This window comes from Procambarus clarkii, chromosome 45, assembly GCF_040958095.1.
Source record: "Procambarus clarkii isolate CNS0578487 chromosome 45, FALCON_Pclarkii_2.0, whole genome shotgun sequence".
NCBI classification, from domain to species: Eukaryota; Metazoa; Arthropoda; class Malacostraca; order Decapoda; family Cambaridae; genus Procambarus; species Procambarus clarkii.
Genome location: NC_091194.1, coordinates 19411899 through 19427257, shown reverse-complemented (window position 1 = coordinate 19427257; position 15359 = coordinate 19411899). Strand labels below are relative to the sequence as shown.

Sequence of the window (15359 nt, the reverse complement as noted above, 5' to 3'; positions counted from 1 at the left end):
AAAAAATGGTGTCTGTTTACAAGAGCCCTGATGAAGGTGTGGTGAACCCCATGTATCCGCGGGCTGTTTAAATCTTGCGTAGTACTCCAACACGTCATATGACGTGATGCGCAGTTGACTGGAACAACTTCCAACATGTCATGACGTGATGCGCACTTTAAGGGTTAAATATGCAAATCATATATATATGATTTGAGCCATTTTGTGACACTTACTCAAATCATATATGTATGATTTGCACTGTTTAAGGGTTAATACCCCCTAATCCTTAACAATATCTAATCTCTAGAGAATACCCTAAATTCTCTCCCAAATTATCAGCCAATATTAGTCTCAATCTTTGATCTGTCTCAAAGTTGATTTTTTTTTTACAGTTAATTGAAGTTTTAAGTTATCGACAATGAATATAGTAGTCCTAATTAATGAATTTTCTTGAATGTTTTAATTACCATTGCTTTGCATTTGTACTCAAATATGTGAAAGTTGTAGGTCAATATGTGTTGAAATGAAGTAAGGAAAAAATACCCCCCCCCCCAAAAAAAAAGTGATAGGTTAGGAATAACAAACATATATATTGAAGTAACTTTATTGACCACATATAAGTCATAGGGCTCTCGTCTGGTTCTCATTTATCAGTACAACCTAAAGAGACAAAGAAAATAGTTTGAAATCTGAAAATAAATCGGCCAAAAAAAAGTCACAAATTCTGCCACCTGTGGCTGAAGAAAATGTTGACCAATTTCGTTCCAACTTCACATGCCTAGTGCCCGACATGCATTCTCCAAGATGTAGAAGTTACATGAAAATCCAATTAAAAAAAAAATAAAATAAAAAAAAATAGAATTGGTTGTCTGATTTTGTACAAAGGGACATAAGAAATACTGCCATTGGGGCAATGTATATATATGATATATATTTAAATAGAGCATAATAACATACTAACTCATTATTATGTGTGAAATTTGGCCCTCCAGGTGTCACCAGCTGCATATCCACTATGTAGACCTTCCTTATTACTACTACTACTTATCTTCTTTGTGCCTCGGACAAGTGCTTGCATCTCTTTATCCCTGATTGCCAGTATATGGGAGGTGTTATCACTATTATCAATACCGATTGCCTCCAGTCTCGCACACATTTATTTAAAAAAAATTGTAAAAAAATAATTTGACATTGGGATGAAAATTTCACGACACTGATGGCAAATAAAGGGAGATTTGTTTAAATTTTTTCACTATTTTTCATATTTTGAAAAATACTGTCACCGGGCCCCTTAACTACTGTATAAATTCCACAAATTGAATGATATTACTGCTAAAAACTAGATATAAAACCATTCACAGACACTGAAATAATTATGTAAATATGTATATGGGGCCAGCCTCTGCCACACTCAGCTATCGGCCGCTGGACTGACCTTGGATTCTTGGACTGTGTACCTGTATATAAACTCTCAACATATGATCTTTGTGGTTCAAAATGGGGCACAAAAATATAACATGTATTAATGTAATAACAACAAAAACACTGATCTTAGAATGTAATACAGATGACCACTTGGTTTGCATACCCCTTGGGGATGAGACCCATCAGTTACCGTGTAATTTCGTAAACGAGAAATGTAGGAACAAAAATAAATGAGAAATGTTTGGAAAAAATCTAGAGAAAAATAGCTACAGGTTCATAGCATAAATGTGATAGTATTTTGTTTGTATTCCCCAGTAAGAGAAGTCATGATCAACTTATGTTGTTGTTCATTGTTGATGGATCATTGTTATTTTCATGTAAGAGGTGGTGGTGGATGTTGATGGTGTTGGGTTGACTGAAGTGGAGATGGAGATTAATGGTGATAAGATAACCTCAGATGTTGACGCATTTGGGTCAATATGTGATGAGTCAGGTGCAGGTGAGGCAATGCCAGCTTTCTTGAAAGCCTTTGCAAAAGACTCTTTAATTGACATTTGTTTCATTCCCTTTGATCTTGTTTTCAAAAACTTCATATACAAATTGTACTGGCTCATCATGTCCTTAGTTTTAAACTCACTGTTACTCATTTCCATAAATGCCAGAATGCCTTCAAAATATTTCTGAATTTGTTCCATATTACATTTATCCTTTAATGCTTCTTCATCTTTTTCCTGTTTTCCTTTCTTGCCATCTTCTTCATTGCACTCTTATGGCTGTTTTGCTGTACATACTAATTCTATGATTTCATCATCAGTCATGTTTTGATTGTTTGGGGCCTCTTCGTCAAAATCTATGCACTTATCTATGTGATTTTTTATTGTTTCAATCACCAGTTCTACTCTCAGTTCTTGGGATTTAATCCCCTTGACATTGGCTAGGAGTTCCTCTCTTAAATTTTTCCTCTCTCTCAATTTTTTTGCGACAAATCCTTCAAAAACTGCCTTGTCATCGTCCTCAGGAAACATACTTGACGTGGGCCAAAGTTTTTCCAACTATTTGGTAGCGTTGTTTGCTTTACCTCATCCCATGCATTAGTAGTAGTCCAGATAGCTGACTTTATTGTGAAGACTTTATAAAAGTCCTTAATTGTTTCTAGCTGATAATTAGATGTCTGGCAAACATTCTCTTGTAGTGGTGTTTGAGGTTCTTAATTATCCCTTGATTAATGGGTTGAATCAGTGAAGTTGTATCGGGTCGTTATCTTAAGGTTATCTTGAGATGATTTCGGGGCTTAGCGTCCCCGCGGCCCGGTCCTCGACCAGGCCTCCTTTTTGTTACACCCCCCCCCTAGGAAGCAGCCTGTTGCGGCTGTCTAACTCCCAGGTACCTATTTACTGCTAGGTAACAGGGGCATCAGGGTAAAAGAAACATTTTTGCCCATTTGTCTCTGCCTCCACCGGGGATCAAACCCGGAACCTCAGGACTACGAATCCGAACTGCTGTCCACTCAGCTGTCAGGCGTCCTGACTCGTAAGAACATTCCAATAATAATGCCATTTACTTGCTCATGACCTTGTGGATGCGTTGAACTATTATCTAGCAACAGCACAACTTTGCTGTTTTGCGGGAGGCCAACACTTTTCAGGTGCTCCTTCACCTCGGGTACAAAGTTCTCATTAAACCACTCTGCAAATATTACTCGAGACGTCCACGCACTTGACTGATGCTTATAAATTACAGGGAGGCACCTAGCCGACTTAAAGCCCTGGGGTTTTTGCTAATTCCAGTCACAAGTAATTTCAATTTGTGCATGCCAGCTGCATTTGCACAGCTCAACAAAGAAAGCCTCTGTTCTGCTTATAACCACCTGAAGGTTCGTCTTCATCACTATGAGCCGTCATGTCTGTGGGTAACATATGCCAATACAAGCCTGTCTCATCAGCATTATAAATTTGCTCTGGAGATAAATCTACTTTCCATTAACATAAACCACTGTGTAATAGTACAAGCAAGGAACACCACTCGCAAGACTCCGAGTCAAAGGCGTCATCGATCCAACAGGCAGCATGGAGAGGGAAAGACGGTGAAGAGCCAGTGAAGAGCAGAGGTGCCATAGGCACAATCAGAGAACACTGTATAAACATCAGAGGTCCGTGGTTGTTCAACGTCCTACCAGCGACTATAAGAAACATTGCCGGAACAACGGTAGACATCTACAAGAGAAAACTAAACTGTTTTCTAAAAAAAAGTGCCGGACCAATCGGGCTGTGGTGGGTATGTGAGCCTGCGGGGCCGCTCCAAGCAACAACCTGGTGGACCAAACTCTCATAAGTCAAGCCTGGCCTTGGGCCGGGCTTGGGGAGTAGAACAACTCCCAGAACCCCATCAAGCAGGAAAATCAAGCAAGTGAATGTCACTCCGAGACAAGGGGACAGAGCAACTTTCAAATTCGTACGAAGTGAGATGAGACACGGAGGTCTCCTCCATCAGACCAGCGAGCCCCAACGGAGGTTCCCAGGGCCCTTAGGCTGACTGCTAAGGGGACGCCCAGGCGAGGTACTGCTAACCAGTTATCCTAGAGCTACCAAGCATACAAACTAAAAGCTGAACCCCTGTAACGTATGTAATCACGGGGACCTAGCAGAGGGCCACCAGTGGAACAAGTGGTCCTACAGCCACACCAGGCAGACCTCCACCTGGCAAAACAAAGGAAAAAGAAAAATCCTGCAAAAGCACAACGTCCCCCAGGTGAACAGAACTGGCCGCTGTGCATATATCAGACAGCTGCATAGTACCTTGCACCCCCAGCCAGTGACATTACTACCTTCTACCCAAGGGCAAACAGGAGTAAGAACAACCTCAGCTGACCCCAAGGGCAGTTAATCACCGAGCAGCAAAAGAACCACACTAAGGTAGTCTCCCGAACGGCCGATGGAAGATAACCCTGAACCGCAAGAGCAGTACTTACAGGGAAGGTGGCCCTAGGCGCATACAGCCCCAGTACTCTTGTGTTACTCCTGGTTTGTACACCACCACACACAAGAACAACACCGCTATGGACAGCTCTGCCTAAAAGGATGGAGCCCAGAGTCGAGCGACCGCCACCAAACACTGAACTGGGGTGGCTATGGTGATGTCATACTTGTTTACTTGTTTTCTGTTTGGGGAGTTCTGTTTACTCGTTTGGTTTTTGGTTAGCAATTTTTTACCAGATGTAGTTTGTTTTGGGATTCCTACCTTTCTGGGTGCCTGACCTGGTAGATTGCAGATATAGAATGGTTCCAACTACACGGGTGGTGTATATAGGTCATTGCTCCTTGTGCCTCTCTGAGGGGGGCCAGGTTCTGGCTCTCATCCCTGGTAGGCTTAGAACTCCATTGATTGACTGTTGCCACAGTCTAAGATATACACATCAGCCCGGTATAGCTCCGGGGAGCCTCCGGGCCTAACCCAGAAAATGGCGTTTCATTACATTCAACGCTGTTTTTTTTTTTTATCTTGTAGAAAGATTTTTTACTCGATCACTAGTAAAAAAGAATGTGACCTTACACCACTCTTCAGTATTTACTTTGAACTGAAATATGTTCCATTGTTTTTCAGGGTTGCGAGTGGCCCTTAGAGAATTTGTGTGATACCCTTGCCACAGATTTGTTTTGTCTTGCATGGGAGACCCGTCATGGAGCTGCCACAGCACTCAGACAGATTATCAGAGTTCATGGTGAAGGTGGTGGGAAGACAACGTGCCAAACAAAAGAACAGGTGAGGCTCGAGTTACAAAATATACTTCATTGGATTGGAATATAAACTATTGTTGTTTTAGTGTGTGTTGTTGTTGTTGTTTTGTTGATTTAGGGGCGACGACGATCGTGGGATCGGATGCGCCCCGGCTGCCCAATACCGGGAAATAGCAGAGGGAAGGGGTTCCTACAGTCTCTTCAGGCCATAGACCCTACAATCTCCTCAGGCCACAAATTTTACAGTCTCTTCAGGCCACGGACATGACGGATGAAGCAGAAGGTATGGCGAAGGATGTCATGACGGACGTCTTCGTCTCTCGCACCTGCCCCGTCAAGGAGAACGGGAACTGTGAGGCGGGGAATATTCAGCCTACGAACGGCACTCTGTAGTCTGACGCGAGCGCTATGAAATCGAGGGCAGTGAAGTAAAAGGTGCTCCACTGTATCCTCCTGGGTCGGACACCACTGGCAGTATGGGGAATCTACCAGCCGTAGACGATGGAGATGTGCGGCCAGGCAAGTGTGCCCAATCCGGAGACGAGTGATGGCAGTGTCGAGGAGTCGAGAATGATGACGAGTCCATGGACGCGAGGTGGAATCAAAATTGCGTAGAAATTGCGTCTTTTAAAAAGGGAGCGGGCATTTCAAAACACCGCAGTATTCTCAGGATGGGGCGCCATTATCCCTGAAATACAACAGCTAACTTTTTGACCACCAGTGCACAGACGTCTCCAAAGGGGGAACCACTAGAAAAAGCCATAAAACCCTCATACAAAGTAAGTAAAATGTGTCGTATCAATGACTTCCAGTCCAGAGGATGTTGATCTATGCTTCTCTCTACCTGACGGAAGCGGTGGTCGGCTCGCGAACTCTCTTGACGGCGTCTGCGACTGGTGGGAGCCTCACTCTGGGCCTCATGTTCCCCTGGTGTCACAATCCCTTGGGAAAGTACCTGGGGGACCAGAGGATCATCAGGACTGTCTGTTGGAGCAGTACCTCCTGATCGATGGGTGTGTCGATGACGCCAGTGTTGGCTTCTTTGAGGAGAGGCAGGAGGGTGACGAGTGCTAGGCTCCGGCCGAGACTGAGCGTCCATGACTGTATCCGTGGATGAGTTTCCGTCAATGTCAAGGCTACCCAGGAGGGAAAATTGATTAGCAACCTGGGTGTATGAGGCATGTGACTGGGACAGGCAAGAGCGTCTGCTAGTTCCTACTTGTGAAGAGACCCAACCAGGGGGAACCTGGAGGCGAGAAGAAGCGATAGGCTGATTGAGGGTGCGCAACTTCTGGAACAGCTCATGTCGAGGTGTCCCCGCTGTTTTATGATCGATGTCCAACTGGAGGGCCTCAAGATATACAGGGCAACTCTTAGACGTAACCTTATGATGGCCATGGCATAAAAAGCAGCGAGGTGCAGCAGAGCACCCACCGTTATCTCTGTCTGAATGACCTGTTTTGCCGCAGTTTGCACAACGTGCTGCATTATGGCAGGTCAGGCGACTGTGGCCCAATAGATGACAAGCGTAACATTGTAACACAGGGAAATTCTAGGGCTGAACCTGATACGAGGTCCTGTATAGTGCCACTCGGTCAGGGAGGTGCCCATCGAACTTTACACGGACCATGGATGTCGGCCCTGCTGCTCCGCGAATCCTGGTAACTTCCAATAATCTCGCTGATGCACCCCCTAATACCTGCAGAGCGGCCTGGATGTCATCCACATCTACACTCTGGTCAATTGGGCCAATCTTCCCATACCGGGCTCGAGACTCCTCCTCCTGCGACAATACCTGTCGGCACCTGACAGGCCAGTCCCCCAGCTTAATAATGTCGGATACACTGATGTGTGATAGAGCCTCCTTTCTGATATGTAGCTTCAGTGCTGCACCCCTACCCAGGGTACGTATGGTCTCAGGCAGGCAATGTGGCCACAATACGGAAGCATCGATTGCTGCACCTAAGGTACGAGGATTTGCAAAGACGCACTGACCTGATTCTGACTGGATTATGACTACCACAAACGAGGAACGGGGTACCACAAGACTAAGGTCTTCTGAAGGGGAAGACATCCTCTTAGCATCTCGCACTGGGGCAGAATCAGCCGACTCATTTTCCAGCAGACGTTTTCCTCTCTGAGACTTGCTGTCAACATCCATGGCGCCCCCGCTCGGGGAGGCGTCCATTAGTGAGGCTCCGGCCTCCCCCGGTCCTGTGAACCCCTGGGTAGCTGCAGTGAGCACACACTGGCCCAAAGAAGCTAGCTGAATTCAAAGATGAGTTCCAGGTAAGGTGTGGAAAGAAAGTCCAGCCAGGAGCGTTCAATCCGCGCGCCAAGATGGCCGACCTTCGGGCGGGGACCTACAGTACAGTTACATCCTGTACACAGGCACGACACAGCTGAGCTGACTAACCTAGTGTGTGTTTGTATTGAGCATTGAATGTTTTCAACTGAATGTGGTAAGTGTTAAATTTCTAAAATTGTCATTCCGTATATATATATCAATTAAAGAATATTATTAACACTTTGACAGCAGGATTTATATTTCTAATAAAAAGAAATGGGGTTTCCATATCGTCCAATAAAAAATTAACAAAAAAAGCTCTATAGGGGAGAAAACTTATATTAAGATCACATAACAAAATGCTCCACCTCAACACCATAAAACAGTGAGGGGCACCGACTCTAAGCCAGTTCATCACTGCAACACCACAAATGGGAAGCTTACACCCACAAAGTAGCAGCTGCCTGAACACTCATCACTATCACTAAGGAGCAGAAGAAACAGAAGCAAGTGATGATGCACAGCAGAGTATGCGGGGCAGTACATGAATGGAAACAAACTGACAGGCTGCTGGTAGAGGCAAATAGTGCTGCTAATGGCAGGAAGTAAAGTTGTGCAACTTTCTCAAAAACCCCTTGCAGATTGTGAGTTGGTTCACAGAGGTCTGTACCCTACTTTCCATGCCCCACAAAACCTGTAGGAGAGTTCCTGTACTGGCAAGATAAAACTTGCCTGGGATACCATGTGTAGGGCTGTGTCTGAACAGATGCCTAACCTCGCTTTGGAGCACACATCGAGGAGAGGTGTAAGCAGTAATGGCCTAGAGCTGACAAGTGATCCAACCACATAACCCAAACGAAATATAACCATAGCCTGACCCATGCTCTGGAGCTTATAGAGGAGCCAAAGTGCATACAGTACCTGAAGGGAGTTTCCTAAGAAAGAGAAAGCTTCCAAAAAAGTAATCTTGATGGGATTTATGTACACAACTGTCTATTTATGTATTAAGAGCAGCTTGCTCTGATTCTTGTGCACTTAATGTCTTGTGTTTTAGCTGTGCTTGGATGGTGTCAAGTGACTTCTCATCATCTGTAGATTAATACACCTTCACTCATAAGGTGTATCAATATCAAAATAGCAGGACAGTGCACTAGGAAAGTATTGTCAGCAAATCATAAGCATCTTAGCAAGCTACAGGCAAATTAAGTTGGTCAGATTTGCTGACAATGCTTTCCTGGTCCTTGCAAGCCTGCCTGTTTACATGATTGGCCAGATGGATGTATCCATTGATACTAGGCCTGTTTTCCTTATTCTTTATTGGCTGGGACAGTTTGTTTTTCCTACAGATTCTGGGCTGGACTTTGCTACTTACAGCTTCACAGGTTGTGGTTTGGCATTTTTTAGCACTACTGGTTCTTCCTGTTGCTCATGTTCTTATGGCAGCATATGTGAGAATGTTTCCTCTTTCATAGTTGGACCTCCATGATTTCCAGGATATGGGCTGCTTAGCTGGATATGGCCTCTTTGTGTGTCCTTGTCTTGCATGATCAGGCTTTGGCTATGGTTTTATATTTATTTCTGTTTTATACTTGTTTCTGAGCATACAATCAATTTAATAAGTTCTTTTGCCCATTCGAGGCACTGTGGTAAAAAACATGAAGAAGCTACTGAAGAGGATCTGCCTAGAAATATAGTACTTTGAATGGATCCTATTTTCTGGCGGGAGCCCCGTCGGCTCCCCGGAGCTTTGCCGGCTGATATGCTAATGTCAGACTTTGGCATCAGTCATGTGTATGGAGTTCTAGGGCCTACCGGGGACCACGGCCAGAACCTGGCCCCCTCAGAGAGGCAAGGGGAGCAATGGCCTATAGAAACCCCCGTGTGGTTGGAAGCATTCTATGTCTGCCATCGACCGGGTCAAGCATCCAGAAAGGTAAGCGTTCCAAAACAAACCCCTATTCTGGTGAAAATTGCTACCTAAAGCCAAACTAGTGGATAGAACTCTTCAACAGAAAACAAGGAAACTAATATGACGTTATACGTCACCGCGCCGCTGTCTGCGCAGCTCCCCCCTCCCCGGGAGGGGGAGGGGGAAGCCCCAGACCTCCCACGCCGGCTATCCACCCATCAGTTCTTCGGCTGATGCTATAGGCAACGGTTATGTGCTCCGGCTCCAGTGGTTGTTTCAGCACTGTACCTAGAGTGTGGTGTCTGTTTTCTAGGTGGTGCGTGAGCCGGGAGCGATTCTCCAGTACTCGGGCTGCATGCGCCTAGGGTTCCCTTCCCTAGGTGCCCTGTAAGTACTGCCCTTGGAGCTTGGGGCCACCTTCCACAAGTTCCTTGGGTCCTGCCCCTTCTTGGCCGTTTACTGCTTGGTTTTCGGCCGCTCTTTGTGTGCTCGGGTGTTCTGTCTCCCTTGTTCGCCTTAGAGTAAGGGGCAGTTTTTGCACTGGTGGGGCGCAGGGTACTGTGCAGCTTGTCTTTACCAATCATAGCGGCCGGCTCTGTTCTGCTTGGGTACGCTGTCCTCTTGCGGGGTTTTCTTTTTCTTTTTGTTTATCTACCTGGTGGGGGGAGTCTGCCTTCGTTCTTGCCCCTTGTGTTCTGAGTATTTTCTGGTGGTACCCCCTGCTAGGTCCCCGTGAGTGTACACGTCCTGGGGGTTCAGCTCTTAGAAAGTTGTTTGGTAGCTTTGGGTGCCGGTTAGCAGTACCCTGCCTGGGATTACCTGAGCGCGAGTCCTCTTATAGTAAACGCTCGGGACCCTGGGAAACCCTTGGGGGCACGCGGGTCCGATGGATGTGACCCCAGAGTCCCCCCCCTCGCTTCCAGCGAGTTTGAGGGTTGCTCTCACCCTGTGTCTCTGGGTGACTCTGTTTTGCCTCCGTCTGCTGCCTGTGGGGTCGGTGACACCTTCGACCCGGAGTCCTGCGAGTTTGGTTGCTCGTTGTGGCTTGGTTACTCAGTTGTGCTAACAAAGCGGGTGCGGGCAGCAGGGGCGTTGCACTTGAGCCTTGGTGGTGGCAACGTTCTCGTGGTTTCTTCCCCGGGAGCCCCGGGGCTGCCCCGTTGTAGTTCGTTTTGGGACTTGGGGGTGTTGGTTGCTTCGGTTCCATCCACGCCCCCTTGTCTTTCCCCTGGATCACCCTTCCTGCCTGCATCCAGTTCCTTACCGTCTGTGGGTTCGGGGCGGGGTTTTTGATGGTGTTGAGACTCGGGCAGTCTCGGGGAATTCCCCTTCCGGGGTAGTGACGGGGGTATTTGAGCCTGTTCCTCCAGCCGTGTTGTATGAGTCTGCCAGTGGGCTCCCTTCCTTAGTGTTTTCACGGCTGCCCCGGTTTTCTGGTACGGTCGGGGCTTTGGGGGAACGGCTCGGCCCCGGGGCCTGTCGTGTAGGTTCCCGGGGCTGGGGAGGGGCTGACTTGGGGGGCCTTGGCCCCGTTGGACCCCGTGGGTTTATTTTATCCCTCTCTAGGCGGGGCTTGTGGTTACGCGGAGTGGGGTCTTTCCTCCCCACTCGCCGTACTTGCTGTTGGGCGTCGGCCCCTCCCCGGGCTCGGTTCCTTGGCCTTTGAGTCGGTTGGTTCCGTCCTGTGGGTGGATGTTTCCTCCCACCCCTTTTTGGGACGGTGTTTTCGTCATGTTTCCCCGTTCGATGGGGTTTGTGTGTGACTTCTGATCTCGGGTGCGCCTGCGCCTTCGTGTGCCTTCGGGACTAGTGTTGGCTTCTGTGTTCTCGAGGGTACGGGAAGGTTTTTCGCTACTTCCCGCATTATTGGAACGTCTGTTGGCTCCTCGTCCTTGTCGCCCTGTTGGGCTACTTGTCGCCCTGTTGGGCTACTTGTCGCCCTGTTGGGCTACTTGTCGCCCTGTTGGGCTCCTTGTCGCCCTGTTGGGCTCCTTGTCGCCCGGTTGGGCTCCTTTTTGGGCTCTTTCCTTCTTTGGCCGGTTTTATTGTTCCTGTTTCCTCTTTTTGGCTACTTTTCTCGTGCAGTATTCCTGGCTGGCGCCTTCCCGCAGAGAGGGTGTGCGGTTCGGCCAGCGTGTTATGCGCATGCGCCGTGGAGTTTGTTTTGGTCTGGGCGGTGTTTCAGTGCTGGTGTTTTGCGCCCTTTTTGCTACAGTGCTTCGCCTCTCGTTCTTCTCCCTGGCTGCGGTATGTGCCCCTTCGCGCCGGGGGTGTCTTGGTTCCCAGTTGTTGGGAGGACACCGCGGTTTTCCCTGTGTCATAGGTGTGGACCGCCTCCTTCGCCTCTCCCTGCTCTCCTGCGGGTCCGGCAGGGTCCGGCTCTGGCGTCTTCACCTGGTGGTGCTCCCTGGTTCTTCTGGGCACGGTTGAGTCGTGTCAAGTTCGTGCCACCGTTCGCCAGGCGAGTTCTGCGGTCTGGCGTCTTTTGGCCGGGCGCTGGATGCGGAGTTGTTTATATACCTGTCTTTATTTAGGTACAGTATTTTTGTACGACTGAGACCGTTCGCACACCAGTGACTGTCTCTTTTTCAACCCTTCCTGTCCCCCTCATGTGCATGTCCAACCCATGCTGGAGTCATTCAGGGGACCCTCCTTTTTAATGTTGTGAGGTGTGGGGGTTGTAGGGTTGGTTCTGTACTCACCTGGTAAGGCTCCTGGCTGTGCTTGCAGGATTTGAGCTCTGGCTCTTGGGTCTCGCCTATCTGGTAGAACTTGCGGGATAGTACCAGTGGAGTGCAGTGGTGCTATTGGCACAATTGGGGAACACTGTATTGCCATCAGAGGTCTGTGCTTGTTACACGACCTACTTGCGAGCATAGGCCTTCTTGCTGGTTCGTCCGTGGACTTCCAGGGCGCACTAGCCTGTTTTCGTATGGCAGTTCCGGCCCGTCCTGGTTGTGGGGGTATGTGGGCCGGTGGACTGCTCCTAGCAGTTGCCTGGTGGGCCACCCTCTGGCCGGTCTAGCCTGGCCTTGGGCCGGGCTTGAGGTGTAAAAGAGCTCCCAGTACCTCATCCAGCAGGTATCGAGCGGGGTTTCTCCGCCGTCGGTCGCCTGGTGCAGGTTTCTGGGCCTGCGGGGTTTTGTCGTGTCTCCGTTGGTCCTGTCTGGGGTCTGCCTGCTTCGTTCTCGGCCTTTGCAGAAGGGAGTTGCTATTTACATGTTGCATGTTGCAGTGGTGCCTGTTGCTGCTGCTGCACGTGTGCATTGGTACTGTGTTTCACGGTGGCGTGTCCTTGTTCCTGTGTCCGGTTGTGGAGTGGCACTTTGCTGCCGTTTTGTGCCTGGGGATTGCGTGGGGGTTTTTCTGTCCCTGCCTGATTGTCCACCCTTGGTTGTTATCCTGGGGTTTTTGTGCTTCTGCTCTTTCTTCCTGCCTCCTCTGCAGCAGGGGTGTTCTGCGTGTGTTCTTAGGCGTTTGTCAGCCTGTGTCCTGTGATGTGCTTCCTTGTCTCGATCTATTGCAGTTGTTCGTACCCCTTGGTTCAGGTACTGTTCTGGCGGCGACCCTTCCGCCTTCTTTGGTTTCCTAGCTTGCCCTGCCGGTTGGTTTTTTTGGGGGTCTTGCGATGTCTCGCATCGGACCCGTCGTTTCTGAACTCCTGGCGGGCTTGCATGCTTTGGGGAGTTTTTCTGTTCGGCAGACGTTCCATCTCCTTGTGCCGCCTGGGTTTCGGTGGTCGCTCCCGAGATCTTCCCGCGGCTCCGCCTTTTCCTGGGCTCGAAGGGGCCTTGTCGGGGCTGCTTATGTTCTGCCTTGCGGTCTCGCCTCCGGTTGGTGGTCGGGTTTTTTCGTGGTAGGTGTCCCTCCTGCATGCTTCTCTTGGCGGCAGTATGGGGTATTTTGGCGGTCTTTCCTTTTCCTGTCCCTTCTTAGGTGGTTACTCTTGTTAGCTTGGTTTACTCTTGGCTTGGTTTTCTGGTGGGGGTTGGGGGCCGTCGTCTTGCCACATACTGTCGCCTCTTTTCGTGCGGTGCGGGCAGAGCCGCTTCAGCTTGCTTTCGGTCTTGGTGTTGCTTTTGCACCGTTAGTCAGCTGTCTTGTGTGTCGTTTCACCTCCGGCCTGTTCGTGCGCCGCTTGCACCATCCTGGTCTCTGGTCAGCGTGCTCTGTCTTCTCCTCGGTTGGTAGTGTCCCTTCGGTTCCGGTGTGTTTTTTAGTCGGCTCTTTCCTTTTGGCCTTTGCCTCTTGGGGTTGAGTCGCTGGGTTTTCTTGCTCCTTCGGTTTTAGCGTTTTGGTTGTTCGGTGGCAGCAGTCTCCATCTTTTCTGGCGCGGGGTGGGGCTGCTGCGTTCTGGAGGGGTCCAGGGTTTGTTGGTACTTCGTTGGTCGGGCCGGGGGTGTGTCGTTTTTTGTGTTCAGTGGCGGCCCTCCGCTGTTGTTTGCGTGCCACGGTGTTTGGGTCCGGAGCACGTTTTGCGTTGATCCGGTTCTGTTCTTCCCGGTTCGCGGGTGATAGTGTCCCGGGTGGTCAGCCGTGTTCTTGCGGCTAAGCTGCCTGTGTTCTTCCCTCATGCCTGTGTTCTTCCCTCATGCCTATGGTGTTCGTGGTTTCGCTGCTCTCGCTGCCGTCTGGGCGACGTGGCCTTGCGGTCTTTCAGGCATGGATTTTTGGTGTTCGTGCAGGGGCCTTGCTGCTCGTTGTTCTCGTGTTGTTCCCGGGACTTTTCAGGGCTGTGGCGCCTTGGGTTGGCGTTTGCTGCCGGTTGTCTCGCCTCCTTGGGGGGTGCGTTGTGTCCGCCTCCCGGTTCTGTCCCTTTGACCTTCCTCTGTGGGTTGTTAGCTCCGGGGAGCCGACGGGGCTCCCCCCAGAAAACCAGCGTTGAATGTAATGAAATGCCATTTTCTGGGTGAGACCCGGAGGCTCCCCGGCAACCCTCCCTCCCTCCGGTCGGCGGTTTTTCGCGTGTTTTGACATCCAGCCTCAGAACTGATGGGTGGATAGCCGGCGGGGGAGGTCTGGGGCTCCCCCTTCCCCCTCCCGGATAGGGGGGGAGCTGCGCAGACAGCGGCGCGGTGACGTATGACGTCATACTAGTTTCCTTGTTTTCTGTTGAAGAGTTCTATCCACTAGTTTGGCTTTAGGTAGCAATTTTCACCAGAATAGGGGTTTGTTTTGGAATACTTACCTTTCTGGATGCTTGACCTGGTCGATGGCAGACATAGAATGCTTCCAACCACACGGGGGTTTCTATAGGCCATTGCTCCCCTTGCCTCTCTGAGGGGGCCAGGTTCTTGCTATGGTCCCCGGTAGGCCCTAGAACTCCATACACATGACTGATGCCAAAGTCTGACATTAGCATATCAGCCGGTAAAGCTCCGGGGAGCCTCCGGGTCTCACCCAGAAAATGGCGTTTCATTACATTCAACACTGGTTTTTTGCCACCTTTCTGGACAGCACCTCAGTAGCTCCGCATTCTTGTCCAGTTCTTCCCTTCTCTATGTTGGGATAGTTGCTTTGGCTCAAGAGTGAAGGGTGTTACTAATTGGAGCCACATGGTTCCGAGGATCAGTTTTCCAGCTGCCCTATTGTTCGACTAGGCCTCTTGATTGACCACTGACAATAATATTGGACGTCAGTGCAAGAAGTCTTGCATAGAAACATCCCCATTAATTAGATACCAATTGAAGGTGTTTATCAAATTTCCTATTGAACACAACACAGTGTTCGGAATAAAATTCTCTACACAGACATATGCATATAAATGTAGAATCATGATCGCGGCGAACACAAGAGTGTGTGGAGTGCGCGATTACCCTCGTTGTGTCACCAATTCAATAGTCTCTCCTCTAAGTTACAATACATTACTGTTTTCTCAAATAGGCACAGTGCCTATTAGAGAAAACAAAAATTTAATGGCAAACATATTCATACAAACCCCAAGTCGATCGAGTAGTAAATACCCAATATAACACGGTCCGTAAATTTACGTCGTGATCCGACAAGCGGTTAGGCAAACCGC

The 15359-nt window shown here is 49.0% G+C and overlaps 1 protein-coding gene across 2 annotated transcripts in view; it reads left to right on the top strand.

Moving 5' to 3' along the window:
• Positions 1-15359, top strand: part of Hel89B (histone acetyltransferase 1) — a 282946-nt gene that overhangs the window by 59231 nt on the left and 208356 nt on the right. For both annotated transcript variants that reach the window (XM_045760944.2, XM_045760943.2), the window contains one exon: positions 5008-5166. In XM_045760944.2, coding sequence (XP_045616900.2) covers positions 5008-5166 — 159 coding nt within the window. The remainder of the gene's footprint in view (positions 1-5007; positions 5167-15359) is intronic.